The sequence below is a fragment of the Dermacentor variabilis genome, chromosome 4 (genome assembly GCF_050947875.1).
Source record: "Dermacentor variabilis isolate Ectoservices chromosome 4, ASM5094787v1, whole genome shotgun sequence".
In the NCBI taxonomy this organism is placed as follows: domain Eukaryota; kingdom Metazoa; phylum Arthropoda; class Arachnida; order Ixodida; family Ixodidae; genus Dermacentor; species Dermacentor variabilis.
The window spans coordinates 145775153-145789313 of NC_134571.1; the positions used below are offsets into that span (position 1 = coordinate 145775153).

Below are 14161 nucleotides of genomic sequence, written 5' to 3' on the forward strand. Positions count from 1 at the left end.
TGCGGTGAGTTAGCGGTTCTGGAATCTCGGTGTGGAGTGCGACGTCGATCGTTCTTTTCCCGGTAGCAAGCAGTCGACCTTGTATAATGAGAGAAAAAAACAAAAACGAAAACACAAAACCCGGATGGGTGTCGAGATATGGGTGCAGAATAAAGAGAAGTAATATTTGAATTTTGAAATAGGAAAATAATTTTTTTTTTATGAGTAGCGGGACCTCAGGGCATAGCCTCAAGCTGGCTTGTTAGGCCGAACATACTCCTTGGCGTATACAGCGTGTTTCAGCGAAGACTTTCAATGTTTTTCAAAAATGACGTGGGGCAGATAGCACAATGCCAATCCACGGGCCGGTCTGCTCGAAGAGGCGGATATTACTTGCAGAAGAAATTGAAATACATGTCCACTAATTAACAAAAATCACTAATTATGTTTTTAACTAGTTGCCGTAGGGAACACGTTGAAATTTACAAATCCAAGCGGGTAAGACTGCAAGGAATATCCACTTGAACATAATTGTGTGGATGACGCAATTTCCGAGATATGCGCCGTCAAACTTGCGGCAAAATGCACTGTCGTTCCGCTTACTTCCTTAAGAAAACGTCGTTTTATGCATTGAAGCGCAAAAGTAACTGGAAGGCCAATGCTTTTCTCCGCAGAATTCGGGAATTAATATCACGAAACTGGTGTCATCCTGATAATTCGTTCCAAGTGGATCCGCCTTGCGAACTCCCCGCCTACAATTTTTAAATTGCCACGTGTACCATAAGGTAATTAGTTAAAGATTAATTTGTGAATTTTTGTTGATTAGTCGATTATGCATTCCAATCTCTTGTGCAAGTAATGTGCGCCTCTTCTAGTAGACTAGCCCGTGGACTAGAATTATGCTATGTGCCACAGGCAATCTTACAACATTTTTTAAGGTGTTCGCTGAAACACCCGGTATAGGGCGGTATTACTTCACTTCAGGATAATCATTATAACCACTTCGTCAAGTGTTACTTGTGCGATTCGTGATTCATGTTATTTTTGGTCATGAATATAGGTGAGGCCAACTATCGTGATAAATCACTGTGTAAATTGTTCGCACGCGTGAAATAAAGAGCAGATGACAGTTAGCCCTTGTATTTGTTCCAATCTATTTGCTGCGCTGGTACACATTCAACATCAAGGTGCCCCGGCCACCATCCTCTCGAACTGTATGGCACCGTATCCATGCACCACTTGCAATATAGCACGCTAACTGCGTAGCGTCACTGTACAGAGCATTCATCCATTAAAATACAGTCATTTTTAACATTTCACTGGCACGAAGACCGCAACAAACGCGAAAAAAAATTGGTGCGGCAAATACTTTACGTGCGCACGCTTACTGCGCTACGCACAATCCAAACGAAGACAGAGACAGACAGAAGCTGCACGAACCAATAGGAACGTACGCTGCGCAGATACGTTATCATTGCGAGCTAATAATTTTTTTGGTCGTTATTATCCTTCAGTAATATTCTTCCTCCCGATCAACTCGTTGTTTCCGCCATCTCGATTTACGCGCTCAATATTCTGCGTTGACATTCGTTTAGCTACACTTTGTTGGTGGTGCGATCGCAGTCTTGTTCGATAAGGTTGCCGTTTACTTTAAGTTGGACGCTTGTCCTTTTCTATACGTGCGAGTTGTTTGCAATAATGTATGTAGTTATGTGTTAGATTACGTACGTGCTCTGCAAATAGTTCAGCGACCCGCCAACGCCCTGCAGCTCAACCGACAGTAAACTATTGTGTTAACGTCGTACTGCAGGCAATGCGTGTCAATACGTTTGGTGCACAATTTCTTAAAGCCTTGCGCTTTGAGAATTTTTGTTGTTTTGCATAATGCGTGTCAGCGGCTTGAAAGCGCATATTCAGGTCCAACGGCAATGTTCTTTTTTGCTAATGTGGATCAAGGAGAATGCCTCTGCTTTATTGCTTTTTAGTGTAAGTGATTGTAATGTTGCAAAGAGCGCCCAAATTTGAAGAACTAGCTATACACAGAAATATAGCTATCTTGTAATTATGCAGTAAACAAATCAATTTTGTTGTTAATTTGATAATCTTCCACTGAATAATCGGGTAGACATGTGCTCTTGCTCAATGTGTTTGGTGTGTCTTGCCTTACGAGCATATGTATATATATATATATATATATATATATATATATATATATAGTGCCGTGATCCTCCCACACTAACCACGGTGCTGCCTGCGGGATCCTAAGCAACGTTCCGGTGAAACGTAACATCTAATTTGTTCCAAAGAAGAATTTGGCAGTAATGATACGTCCATAATGAGACCATGTATCCGTGCATTACGAAGTTTTTGTATATGTGACGCTCGAAACATGGTCTCTTTTTTTCCGTCTACAAAATGCATTCACCTCAATATTTATCCTTAAATCTGGCTTAAGCGTACGTTTAAAGAGAGAAAAATTTTACTCCTGTCACCTTTTTGCTGCCCCACGCTGTCGTCTGCGACATTTGATTGTTTTCGCTTTGTTCCGGGAAGCGCTTCGCATATGTAGTCACACAGTATACAGGTAGTCCCAGCCAACTTTAGCCAGAGTAAAAAAAATTAGCAAATTCCACGTAGCTGGACAGAACAAAGGTAATGTTGTTCGCCGTCGCTTGGAAATACTCAAAACTTTCTTTTTCATTCCGCTGAATTAGACAAATAGTATTAATTAATTATTATTTAAGTAATTAAAACTTGTAGAGCGACATGAAAAACTCCCGATATAGCTTTCTGTTGCTCGATACGTACTACATAAAAGTGTTTTTCCGAGCGTGAAAGCAGCCCACAAATGCACGCAATATTGCTGTGCAACTGGTCGCTCGAGGCACTTTTGCGTGTATTCTCGGGCTACTTCCACGCTCGGAAAAACACTTTGATGTAGCACGCCTTGAGCAACAGAAAGCTGTATCGGGAGTTTTTCATGTCGCTCTACAATTTTGTCATTGACACTCTTCATCTAATTATGATATTAGAAAAGTCGTAATTAATTAAGACTAATTATCTAATTCCGTGGAATGAAAAAAAATTGTTTGAGTATCTCCAACCGACGGCAAACAACATTGCCTTTGTTCTGTCCAGCTACGTGGCGTTTGCATATCTTAAAACTCTGGCTTAAGTTAGCTGCGACACCCTGTATAGCGTCAGTGGTGTGGCGGCTGCACTGTGTATAACGTTCTTTCCGTGAATGTGATCACCTCTCTTTGTTTACTATTTAAGAAGTCAGTATAGTCATGGCCACATTGGAACACGGGAATTTAGCATCGAATAAGTATAGACCGAGTACAGAGGAACACATTTAGAAAATGATATACCGATTATGAGTGATTTAACCTTACTTGGAACTTCCGTCGTGTTTTTTTTCTTTCCTTTCAATCATCGCTCTTTTTTTCGAATTTCCTCTATTGTGAAGCGTTTCATTCGAATGGACCTTGGACTTGCTTAGGTCTTTGCCTCGTTACAAGAGTTTGAAATATAGCCGCGATGAATTATTGCATCACCAATGACATAGCCTCGCAGCAGTTATCCTCGACGCCTGGAAACCATATTCATATGCCATACTTCAAGGGGCGAAAGCATTTAAAGGACAATACAGGGCGAAAGGACTGAAAGATTGGCCTGTCTGGTATAGGTTCATTCTAGTTATGTGGCGCCACATAAGGTAAGAGAAAGCGGATGCATACAAGTATATAGGATACAAGCGCTTGTGATTTCTTTTTTCTTTTTTTGCCTGTATCCCTATTCGTTTACTCTCTGTGGCGTCATTAGATCAGCATGAGCTAATGGGACATTTAGCACATATGAGCAAGGCTCCGTGTGACGTTCACGTACTTCGAAGCAGTGTAAGATAAGCGGAATGAAAAATTGTCGTACCGTGTATGAATATCGCAGAGAGTGAATCTCTCGCGCAACGGAGGATGGCAGTCAGACCAACTATACGACTCGACAATCTCCTCGTGTACGCAGAGATTGACGACTAATCACTTGGGCAATTAGCGCGCACTACGAAGTTTTCCTCCCCCTCACTTGACTATTTTCCTTTTTTCGTGTGGGCGCCTGATAAATATTGCGCCGCAGGCGCCATGTGCACAAGTCTGTCAGTGAATTGCGAGTAAACTGTGGGGTCAACGTTGTTCTGCTTTCTTTAATTTTGTCCTGCAACTCATCCTGAGTCGTGAAGTAGACTGAACCGAGCGACCGCCCGCATATCTACGTACTTAACGAGCAGCTCCCGAGGCGCAAACATTTTGTCTTGCTTTTTTATAGCCCCTCCCCTGCCCCCTTTCTTCTGTGTAGCAAAGCAAACTGGACGTGCACCTTTTCGAGGTCCCGACAGGTTCACTCTCTCTTGTGTCATGCATCGTGTTCACTTTAATCTGAGTTTAAATCTTGCCGCAATCGCTAGCCAAAGCACTTTCCTGTGCGTTTTTCCTCGGTTTGTTGTCCTTCCTTTCAGTGCCCCGTGTTCTACGGCATTCACCCACGAGCTCGAATAACAGTCTGGTACAAAGCGCTAACTTCACTTTGCAATGTACATGCCGTATAGCGACAACCTCTGGCAAATGCATACTGCAGCAACTGCAGAGAGGGAGACAAGAACGAACGGCAGGGAGGTTAACCATATAGGTATGGTTGTCGCGGGGCAATCGGGACGCACCGCCTCTGCGAATGTATGCAATTATCCCGGAAATTACAGTGATTGAGCATTGTAGTGACCGTGCTTCTCACATTGTGAGCCCTTAGATAAGATAATAGCTTGGAGGAAACGAGGCGGCGAGAATGTCATCCCTTGCTCGCACGTGTAACACCGCGTTCGTTAATGACCCAATGGAACAGTTTAGCGAATATTAAAGCCAACACTCGCCATAACGCCAGCGCAGCGTGGGAGAAAGGTGGACATAGCGTGGTTGCCGCATAAAAATGTCTAGTTTGCCCTAGAGTCGTTAAAATATCGTGAAATCAACAGCTGCGCTTGTTCACTCACTATCACCCCTTTACGAGAAAACGTCCAGGTCCCGTATCCCAAGGTTCGCTCTCCGTGTATCTGGCTGCGTAGAGTAATCCATCATTATACATTTACCGAGAGCTTTCACCACCCTCGCACCTCTACTCATAAAGCTGTACATCATCGCCTTCTTTTACCGACATGAGGCCATTCTCCAACAAGAAGGCACATAATTGTTTGGAGCACCTTGCGTGTATCAAACGCCAAAGCAGGTTTCGCTGACAGTATAGCAGTTTTAACAAACAAACGTTTCATCGGATAGTACTCCTAGCAGGGAATCAATGAACGGAATCTCACACGCGAAGATGATTACACATGCGTAATCTACCGGGCGGCGCTCCCTCCAAGCTGCAGGAGAATAGCAGTAAGTATCAACAGGGTCAGCGACGCGGGTGAAAGTGTCAGGCTAAAAAGAAAGACAGCAGAAAGAAAAGTAATGAAATACAAAAAAAAGCAAGATAGGTAGAATTTAGAAAAGATAAGAAAACAGCAACATGGTCTGGCCTTGTCTGCAGCAGAGCCTCCGCGCTCGCGTTAGCTCGGCCATTCCGCGTGATTCACAACCCCATCTGTCCTTGTCTCGGGAAAGACCCCCTCCTCGTGAGTGCTGTGAAGGACTGGAAGATGCTCGTGGCTGATACACAGAAACGACAACAGCTTGCGGATCAACAAAGATGGAGGCGGTGGGAGAGGGAACACTCCGCTTTCAAGCCACCAGCCTCACGTAGGACATGCTGTGTATGAAAGGTAGCGAGCGAAACTGACTCGGCGGGCCGCCGCCACCAGCGCCCGAAATTGGCCACTTTGAGTTTCGGTCTGCGTTTGCCGATCCTCTTTGGCATCTCGATCGCGTGCCGTGGCCTCTTGTGCTGGTTTGTAGCGAAAGCGAAACAATAAAAGACACAGGAGAAGAAGAAGAAGGCAGAAGCGGGAGGGAAGCCAAGCCGCGTCGCCACGGGCACACACGCACACTTCCCGTTCCTAGCGCGGGCGCGCGCAGCCTTTAGCCGCGAGCAGGCAACATTCGGGAGGTCGGAGTGCACCGAGCGTGTGTTTAGCACGCAGCCCGAAGCCGAGACCGTCGCCGCCGAAGAGAAACTCGGCAGCGGCAGTCGCGAGAGCGAGGAACAGCGACGCGCGCAGGGTTGCGCGCAAAATGAATACCAGATGAGCGATTTTGTCTTCAGGACCCCCCCTTCCACCTTCCTCGCCACACTACTGGCAGAGGCGCATTTTGCAGGGTTGTCCGTCGCTCTGGCTGCCGCCGCCGCCACTCGCGCAACGAGTGAGCTAGCTAAGTCCGTATTGCACCTTCGTTTTTTTCTTTGTCGATGCTTACTTTGTTTGCTCCTTTGTACAGTTCACGATTCTCGGCGAGCTGTTGCTGTTTAGTCTCGCTGGCCGGGCCAGCTGCACCGTCCCATCGCGCCGACCGACCTAGCTGCTCCGACGGCGGCGAGAGACTGACCTACATGGCGGACGGCAGCCCCGCTAGAATCTGCCCCGTAGAAGGAACAGGGAAGGGCCCGACGCCGAATACTGGCGAGCAAGCGAATGCGCTGGCGCGCCTATGGGAACCGGCGGCGAGCTATAGCTGCCGGCTGGAACGGCGCGCGTGTAGTGTTTGCTGCTCGGCGGCACGGCCATCGGAACGACGGTTACAGAGAGCCTCGAGTGCGCGCGCTCTATTCCCGCCGCTACAAGCGGCGACAGAGGCGCGCGCACACACACGCACACTGCGACAACGGGCGATCTCGTTCGCCCGCGGAAAGGAATCGCATCCGCTGCCGGCCTCTGCCTCAAAAGAATTAGTTATGCACTCTCCGGCCGCGTGGAAGCTCTTTGAGTAGCTCGTGCAGCGCCGTAAGAAGCGCTGCTCGTTCTTATACTTCCCGCTTTTCTCTCTTCTCGCGTGAAAGAAAAAGCACTTTCGGCGCGAAACGAAAGTTCCTCTCCCCCCCCCCCTCCCTTCACAGTCGCCATCGCCTGTTCTACACGGCAACGCGGCTGCGATTGCCCAAGCGTATCGGCCGCATTCGGCCGGTGCACCCACGCCCGGCCTGCTTTCCCCTATTGCTCGATACGGTCATGGAATTTCCAGATGCAACAACCCCGTCGCCCGCGACACCTTCCTTTTCGTTTTTGTTTTCTCGAGACACCGTATATATGCGTTATTTTTTTTTCTCGTTCTCTAGCAAGTACGAGGAACTCTGGTGCAGTTCCTCGTCGCAAGGCACAGGCATGACGGACGCGAGCGAGCAGCTCGGACCAAACGAACCAGACAAAAGGTGTCCTTGCAGCTCTATAGCTTCTCGAAACAATGCCCCCAGCGAACCATTCTACGCTGTCCAGCATGGGATCACCACGCAAACAATAGCTCCGAAAGGGGCTCTCCTTTCGCTCATGCAAACCTCCGTGCTTCCTCATTCCCGAGAATCTCAGCTGTTCGGAAGAAAATACAGGAAGGTGTGCAGTGCAAGAAGTGCCGGAACGCGGCTGCAGACGCAACCCGATCATTTGAGGTCGTTCTTTCAACGCCGAGTCCTCAATCCAGTGTTAGCTCATCGCGACCTGCTGTCGCGGTTTTGCGAGCTCAAGGCTCCAAGGGACTGAGGTAATGTTTACATCGCAGGTCAAGTTAGAAGGGAAAGTCGCGCCCTCAGCGGCGTATCGGTTGCCTGCTGTTTATCTGTAGTGCGACCTTCCTCCACCTCGTGTTCTCGTCTGCTTGAAAAAGAAAGCGCATTCCAACCCAGACACGCTGGCTGGTAGTCTTTGCGCGCTCTTGTCTTGTGCTGATCGGAAACGGAATTGCATGAACGGGGGAAGAAGTAAAAAAACGACAAATGTGAAAAAAGTGAAAACTTGACAAGATTTATTATACAACATATAATTACAGTAGGCAGTTTCAAGGAAAGCGTCTCATTCTTCTTTTGTCCTTTTCTCACATATTTTTCTTCGCTGGTGGTCGTTTTCCGTGTCGTCGTCCTTAACGGCGCTGCGCCCCAGTCGTTCAGCCGCCTATGATCCCACGCACCCAATTTGCTATATACAACAATATTCACACTGAGTCAAAAAAATATAAAAGCAATAACAAGACACGATGAAAGTGTCAAACAAGTTCCTTCAGAAAAAAGAACGTAAAGGTGGCAAACCAGACATTAATTAGACAGGATGTGAAGAACTAAGCTGCTAATAGGATGAAGGATTATCGTCAGAAGATCCTATAAGGTTGGTCTGTGAAGTAACTAACAAAAAGCTGCTCCTGCCACTTGGCATTTACAGAGGAAGCAAAAATACAGATCACGCGTGACTTGAGCTGTACAAAGACACTTGGCGATTCCGCTCTGCTCGAAACTCGGGAAGAGGAGTGCTAGGCTACTCTCGGAATGTGCGCGAGAGCCGATAGGAAGAAGCCCTACGCGTAACTCGAACAGCCAAACTCCGGCAGAGGGAAGAATCTGGCTCTTGGTGTGTGTGTCTGTGTGTCCGTGTTTAGCGCTTGGTATGTGTGCTTGTGTCTGTAATCTGTGTGTAGGGGTTTGTGCGCGTGTTGTCTGGCGTGCTCTGCCGTTTCCAGGTTTCTTGGTAAACGTGGCGCCGCCGCTCTAGCAGTGGTCATTGTGGTGACGTGGTTGGTCTCTCACTCTGTAGGAAAGGCTCCGAGCGCGCAGGAAGCGGTTCGAACGCTTCCGGCGGCTGGACGACCGCAGTGGTGTCGTTGTTGTCCTGGTGTCTTGTTTTCGTCCGTTCCTCGTGTCGTCGACTCCTCCCGGGGTTCAGCCGGCCGCTCTGGGACGTCTCGTGGACGTCTTCAACGCTTCCTCCTCGCCGCGCTTTTGCGAGGAAGGGTCTTTCGACGCCAGAGCGTGGTCGCAGATGCGGCCGGGCTTCTTGGGAGGATCGCTCAATGCCATCCCTTGGACTCCAAGCTGCACAGACAAAACGGAAAACAAGGTGTAAGGGCACAGCGCGACGACGTAGCGCGAGGCGTCATAGGTGCGTGAGAGAGAGGGCAAAACGCACCGTAATCGGATGACACAACACGCGGAGACAGCGCTCGCGCAACGGCGGCGGCAGCGACGCTGACAACGCGGTCGCGAGAGACACGCATCAAGGACAAGCAAAATGAGCTTCGCGAGAGCGCGCGGTCTGCGAAGAGAGGGGTTGCCCGCGGCCTTTGGAAGGTCGCAGTGACTGCTCCCGACGCTGGCCTCGGTTTCTTTCGTGCTTCGCTGCGGCGTAAGCGCAGCCCCCGTTCCCTTGGCGAGTAGCCGCGTGGCCAGTTGGCTTGACGGCCACCGGACAGAAGTGGGCCGGCTCTCCTTGACAGTGACTCGGGCAGCGGCTCTCTTTTGTCCGGGCGGCCGTTGCACCCAGCGGAGTGCGCGAACTGGAGAAGGGCACGACGAGCTAGCTTGGCGCGGCGTTTTCGAAATGTAATTTTCGGTGACGCGGTAAGGACGAGGAGAAACTTATCGCGCTTTTTATCGATTTTGCTGCACCCGCGATATGGAAAGTAAATCGGGAGATAATTTCGAAAGTAGCAGTTAGCGCTCGAATTACTCTAGATTAGATCGAACCAAAGTGTCATACGTGTGATGAAGAAAGAGCACTCACATGATGGGGACGGGCTTCTTGATGATGACAGGATGCTCCTTGACAACGGGCACCTCAACTGGGATGTGCTTGGTGAAGGGAACGGGCACGTGCTTGTGGATGTGCACTGGGTATGGCTTGGGCACGTGGACGGTCACCGGCACGGGGAAGGGCTTGTGCACAATGAAGGGCTTGGGCACGTGGACCACGTAGGGCTTGGGCACCTTGACCGGGTAGGGGACTGGGTAGGGCTTGTGGATGGTCACCTTGTGGGGCACAGGCACGGGCTTGGGGATGTGGATCACTTTGGGCACGGGGTAGTACTGGTGAATGATGTGCGGAACTGGGTAGGGCTTCGGCACAGGCACCTGCTTGTACACGGGCACGGACTTGTGCACCGGGTATGGCACCGGAACCGGAACATGGTGCGGAACGGGCACAGGTTTGTGGATTTTCTTGACGACGAGAGTCAGGTGCGGCTCGTACCAGCCGTGACCTCCGTGGCCGCCACCGCCTCCATAGCCGCCACCGCCTCCGTAGCCGCCGCCACCACCTCCGTAGCCGCCGCCACCGAAGCCCCCGAAGTGACCCGGGTCTCCGAAGGCGCTGCCCAAGAGCAGGGCAGCGACGCAGAGAAACACTTTCATCCCGGTACTGGTAACCTGCGAGCAGGAGCGGAAACAAAACGGCACACGATTCCGTTCTTATAGAGATACAGGCATTAATTAAGAGATGGCCGCTGCCCCCATGCGACGGAACTAGCTTCCGGAAAGCGCCCGCTTCCCCCCTTGTTCCTCCCCCACCCCTTCCCCCAGCTTCTTCGGATGTGCTCTAGGACACAGCACCGCCTGCTTCACCCCCTTGCACGCCGCCACTGCTCGTCGGCAGCGGCGACTCTCCGGTCGCCCGGCGCCGCGCTACTCACCTCGTGTGCCTCGGTTATCCCAAAGACCAGTGACGACTGCTGTGAATTGAACTCTATCTTTTATAGTGGCTGACCAGTGTGAGCCGCTCCGGAGAGACGGCTACCCGCGGCGAGGAGGACCACGGGGGAAGGAAACGCTCAGGCTTGGGGCCGGTGGATGGCTGCAGGCTTCTGGCAGTATTTATACTGCCCGCCAATGGCGTCGCTTGACCCATTTGGCGAGTGGAGGAGGGGTACCTGCGGCGAACTAGGGCAGCCCTCGCCCGTGCAGACGTCGCGGCTCCCCCCCTTCGAAACGCCAAGCGCGGCGGTGGCAGTGAGGAACCGCGGCCGCGCTGATGCCTTCCTTGCCGGACCAAAGGAGTTCCCCTCCTCCTCGCCCGTCGGCTTTCTCCAGGGGCTCACCTTTGTCTTCGCCTTTTCGGCGTGCGAGGAGGAGCGAAAAGTGAAAGTGCTGGCTGGCGCATTCACTGTTGGATTTCCTCGGACACTCTTCGCAGAAACGGGTGGGCTGCGGAAGGTGAGTCGAGGGGATTGCCATTCTTGCCACACGCTCTTTTTTTTTTTTATTTTGCGGCTGTTGCTGCTGCAACGAAAGGGGCAAGGGGGGAAGTAGGCAACAGCAGAAACTGCCTGCTTGAAGCACGCGCTAGGAAACAACAGCCGATACGGCCGTCTGAAAGGGCGGAAGCGCCATCTAGGAGAAGAAGCTCGAAACATTGTGCTGTCGCTCTGACTTATTACATGGCACGATAATAAAGGCCCACGAATAAACGACTAACTGATGAGAGTTTAACACCCAATCGCGATCCCAATGAGATGCAAATATAGGTTAGCATAAAGGAGGAGGGGTTTCTTTGTTTGAATGGAATGATTTCATGTTTCCAAGTATCGCAGATGTTGAAGGAAATGAGTATGTCCATAGTCTTTTTTTCTTGGTGAATTATGTTCTAGATCACGTGCGTATTTATTTATTTGTTTCCTTACATAGCTTCAGTCACCGAGACATTACAGGGGGTAGCGCAGTAATTCGCCAGAAGAAATAACGTGTTATGTAAAAAAGAAAGGGGGGGGGGTAGCAGGGCAGGCAACTAACATGTGGCAGTAAAAACTGTAAACGAAGAACATATTATCACGCGAGCTCATAGAGGGGACAAGTGTCAGATTTACTAAATCCAAATCAACACTATCAGCAGGACAAAAAAACAGTAATGAAAAGGAGGAGTAGACACACACATAAAAAAAAGAAAGAGAGAGAAACACGACATTGCACCACACTATGTGAACTGAGGAAAGATGTCCTGCGATATGCGCCACAGATTTGAGGCGGGATGCACTTTCCTGGTCCTGCTCTGGCGAGATTTGATTAATTAATTTATTTATTTATCTATCTATTTATTTACTTACGTAGTTGTTTATTTATATTGCTATAAAAATGAATGCAAGGCTGTGAGCTCAAAGTAGCAGCACGGATCGTGTATCTGGTGCTTAAAGTATATGGGCGCCACCGAAAGCAATGAATTGCGAGTCAGCCGTGAAAGTGTATGTAGTTTCTGTTCGAACTACGATCGTATGATACTTTTGCGTCCAGCATTCCGCCGTTTATTCGTAGATAATGGCCGTGTAATAAACCAGCAAGATAAGCCGTAATACTAAAAAAAAAAAAAAGATTCCTACTTTAGGCTTCCCAAAGTTCTAATGAAGAGTACACGTACTAAAACTGTCGTTAACAAGAAAGTTAGCGAAAACGAAAGCGCGTTAGCCTTATCGTCGAGAAGCAACCTTTTCCTGTATTAAAATTTTTTTTTCAATACGCTACAACAGTTTGTAAAAGCAGTTGTGAACCAATCGCGCTGTCAGACATATTATTAGCGAAGGCGGCAGGCTAAGTAGAGATCACTAACGAAAAAATAGCCGTGTTAATGCAACGCCCTTGTATTCCACTAGCCCTGAATGAGTCTCGGCGCATATATCTGTCACACACAACCAATAACTTTTGAAAGATAGCGAAGGAAGCACGAGGCATGTCTGACCTGATCGGGAAATGTATAGATACCCTCGATCTTAGAGAAAATGGCCGCGCACCGAAGGGAAAAAACGCAGTGCCTACTCACTCTACAAATGTAGACAGACGCTAACAGAGATGCTTTCCACAGCCTTGCTAGTTGTCCCAAGGACGGCAGTGCAAAGACAAACAAATAAAATCTAACTTGCTATCAGCAAAACCGCCGTGTTTTGTTGTTTTTCTTCGGGACAGCGTGCTAGATCTGATTGGATAATACTTGCACCCGCGTTTGAACGCCCGGTAGTGTAATTTCGCTAGAATAATGCAATGTAATTAGGTAATGTAATGTAATAATGTAATGTAACTAGGCAATGTAATTAAACGCAGGCTCTAAGGAAGAAAACCAATCACATCAAGGGAACCGTGGCGTTGGACAGTACCATGCTATTACAAACGTGTAGGGCTCACCTGAATCTCTTGCGTTCGTGCCTGACTTTCTACTCGCTCCGAACCACTCTGGAAGCCGAGGCTTCTAACCGCCTGCTGTGGCAGTGCTCGGGCGAGCTGCACTCAATATGCGCGCTGCTTTCTCGAGTTTCTCGATGAAGCATTAGCGAACATGGTCAGGGAGCGTCTCCATTGTTGAGAGGGCGCCAGGAGGGTACGCCACGCTGAAATGCGAAAGCTCGCAGCGGCTGCCTCTGCCAATAATAATACGGCGAGGAGAAAGACTTTTAGCGAATCCACACGTACCGCGAACACTCGATAATCCTGTCAGGGTCGAATACGCTTACGCGCATCCAGAAGCACAAACACCTGCGCAGACAAGTCTGCAAACAAGAAAAGAGAGAGAAAGTGCACAACGGGAGGTCGCGTCACTTCGGCTTGAACGCTCGGGAAGGGGGCGAAAACTAAGAATTACAAGAAATGTTTCAAAAACGAAAAAGAGAATAGCCGCAAGGTGAGTGAACGGTCGACAAAGCTAACAGAGAGGTGCCTGTCAGAATGAAGAGTATTAAGAGAGTATAGAATAGGAAGAAGAGAGTGCAGCACAGAGGAAAAGGCTAAAAAGGAGAAGTCGACACGGTCGCCAGTTTCGGTGAACTCTCCGCCACTCTCGCTTGGGTCGGGGTCGTGGAGGTCACAGAGACGTCGAAGGCCAAACAGCGCTGCTACTGGGGCCACGCGAACGAGCAAACTTGACGCGCGATCGTGAAGCACTGCAGGAACAGGGGGAGTAAGGAATTCCGAAGGGGGCGCGAGGGTGACGGATGCCGACGGTTGTACGACGGCTGCCGGCCCCACCCCTCGAGGCCGGATGGGCAAGCCGGCGCTTGCCGCAGGTGTGAAGCGATCGACTGCGCGCGGTGCTTTTAGCCGTTGACCAGCCCGGGCACTAACCACACGTGGGCACGCGTGTAGAAGCGCGCGTTCATCGCCGGAATCATCTTAGGGACCCTGGACTGAGGGTTCATCCCACACTGCTCTCGCCATTCAAATATTATTAATGAAGATGTTTTAGTCTCTCTCTCTCTCTCGCACATCTCGAAATTTATGCGGCGTAACGCGCGTCAACGAGGTTGTTGGGGCT

General features: G+C 49.6%; 1 protein-coding gene across 2 annotated transcripts; it reads right to left on the bottom strand.

Annotated features, from left to right (window-relative positions):
• Positions 1 to 7894: 7894 nt before the first annotated feature.
• On the bottom strand, positions 7895 to 13331 carry LOC142579880 (uncharacterized). 2 transcript variants are annotated; one of them, XM_075690518.1, is made up of 3 exons: positions 13039 to 13331; positions 9662 to 10302; positions 7895 to 8973 (listed from the first exon to the last, which is right to left on the bottom strand). In XM_075690518.1, the coding sequence occupies exons 2-3, from the start codon at positions 10285 to 10287 to the stop codon at positions 8949 to 8951; spliced, it is 651 nt and encodes a 216-aa protein (XP_075546633.1). In that variant the 5' UTR covers positions 10288 to 10302; positions 13039 to 13331; the 3' UTR covers positions 7895 to 8948. The 2 variants fall into 2 exon arrangements, with proteins under 2 accessions (XP_075546633.1, XP_075546632.1); XM_075690517.1 differs by lacking the exon at positions 13039 to 13331 and adding an exon at positions 10566 to 10812.
• Between the last annotated feature and the right edge of the window lie 830 nt (positions 13332 to 14161).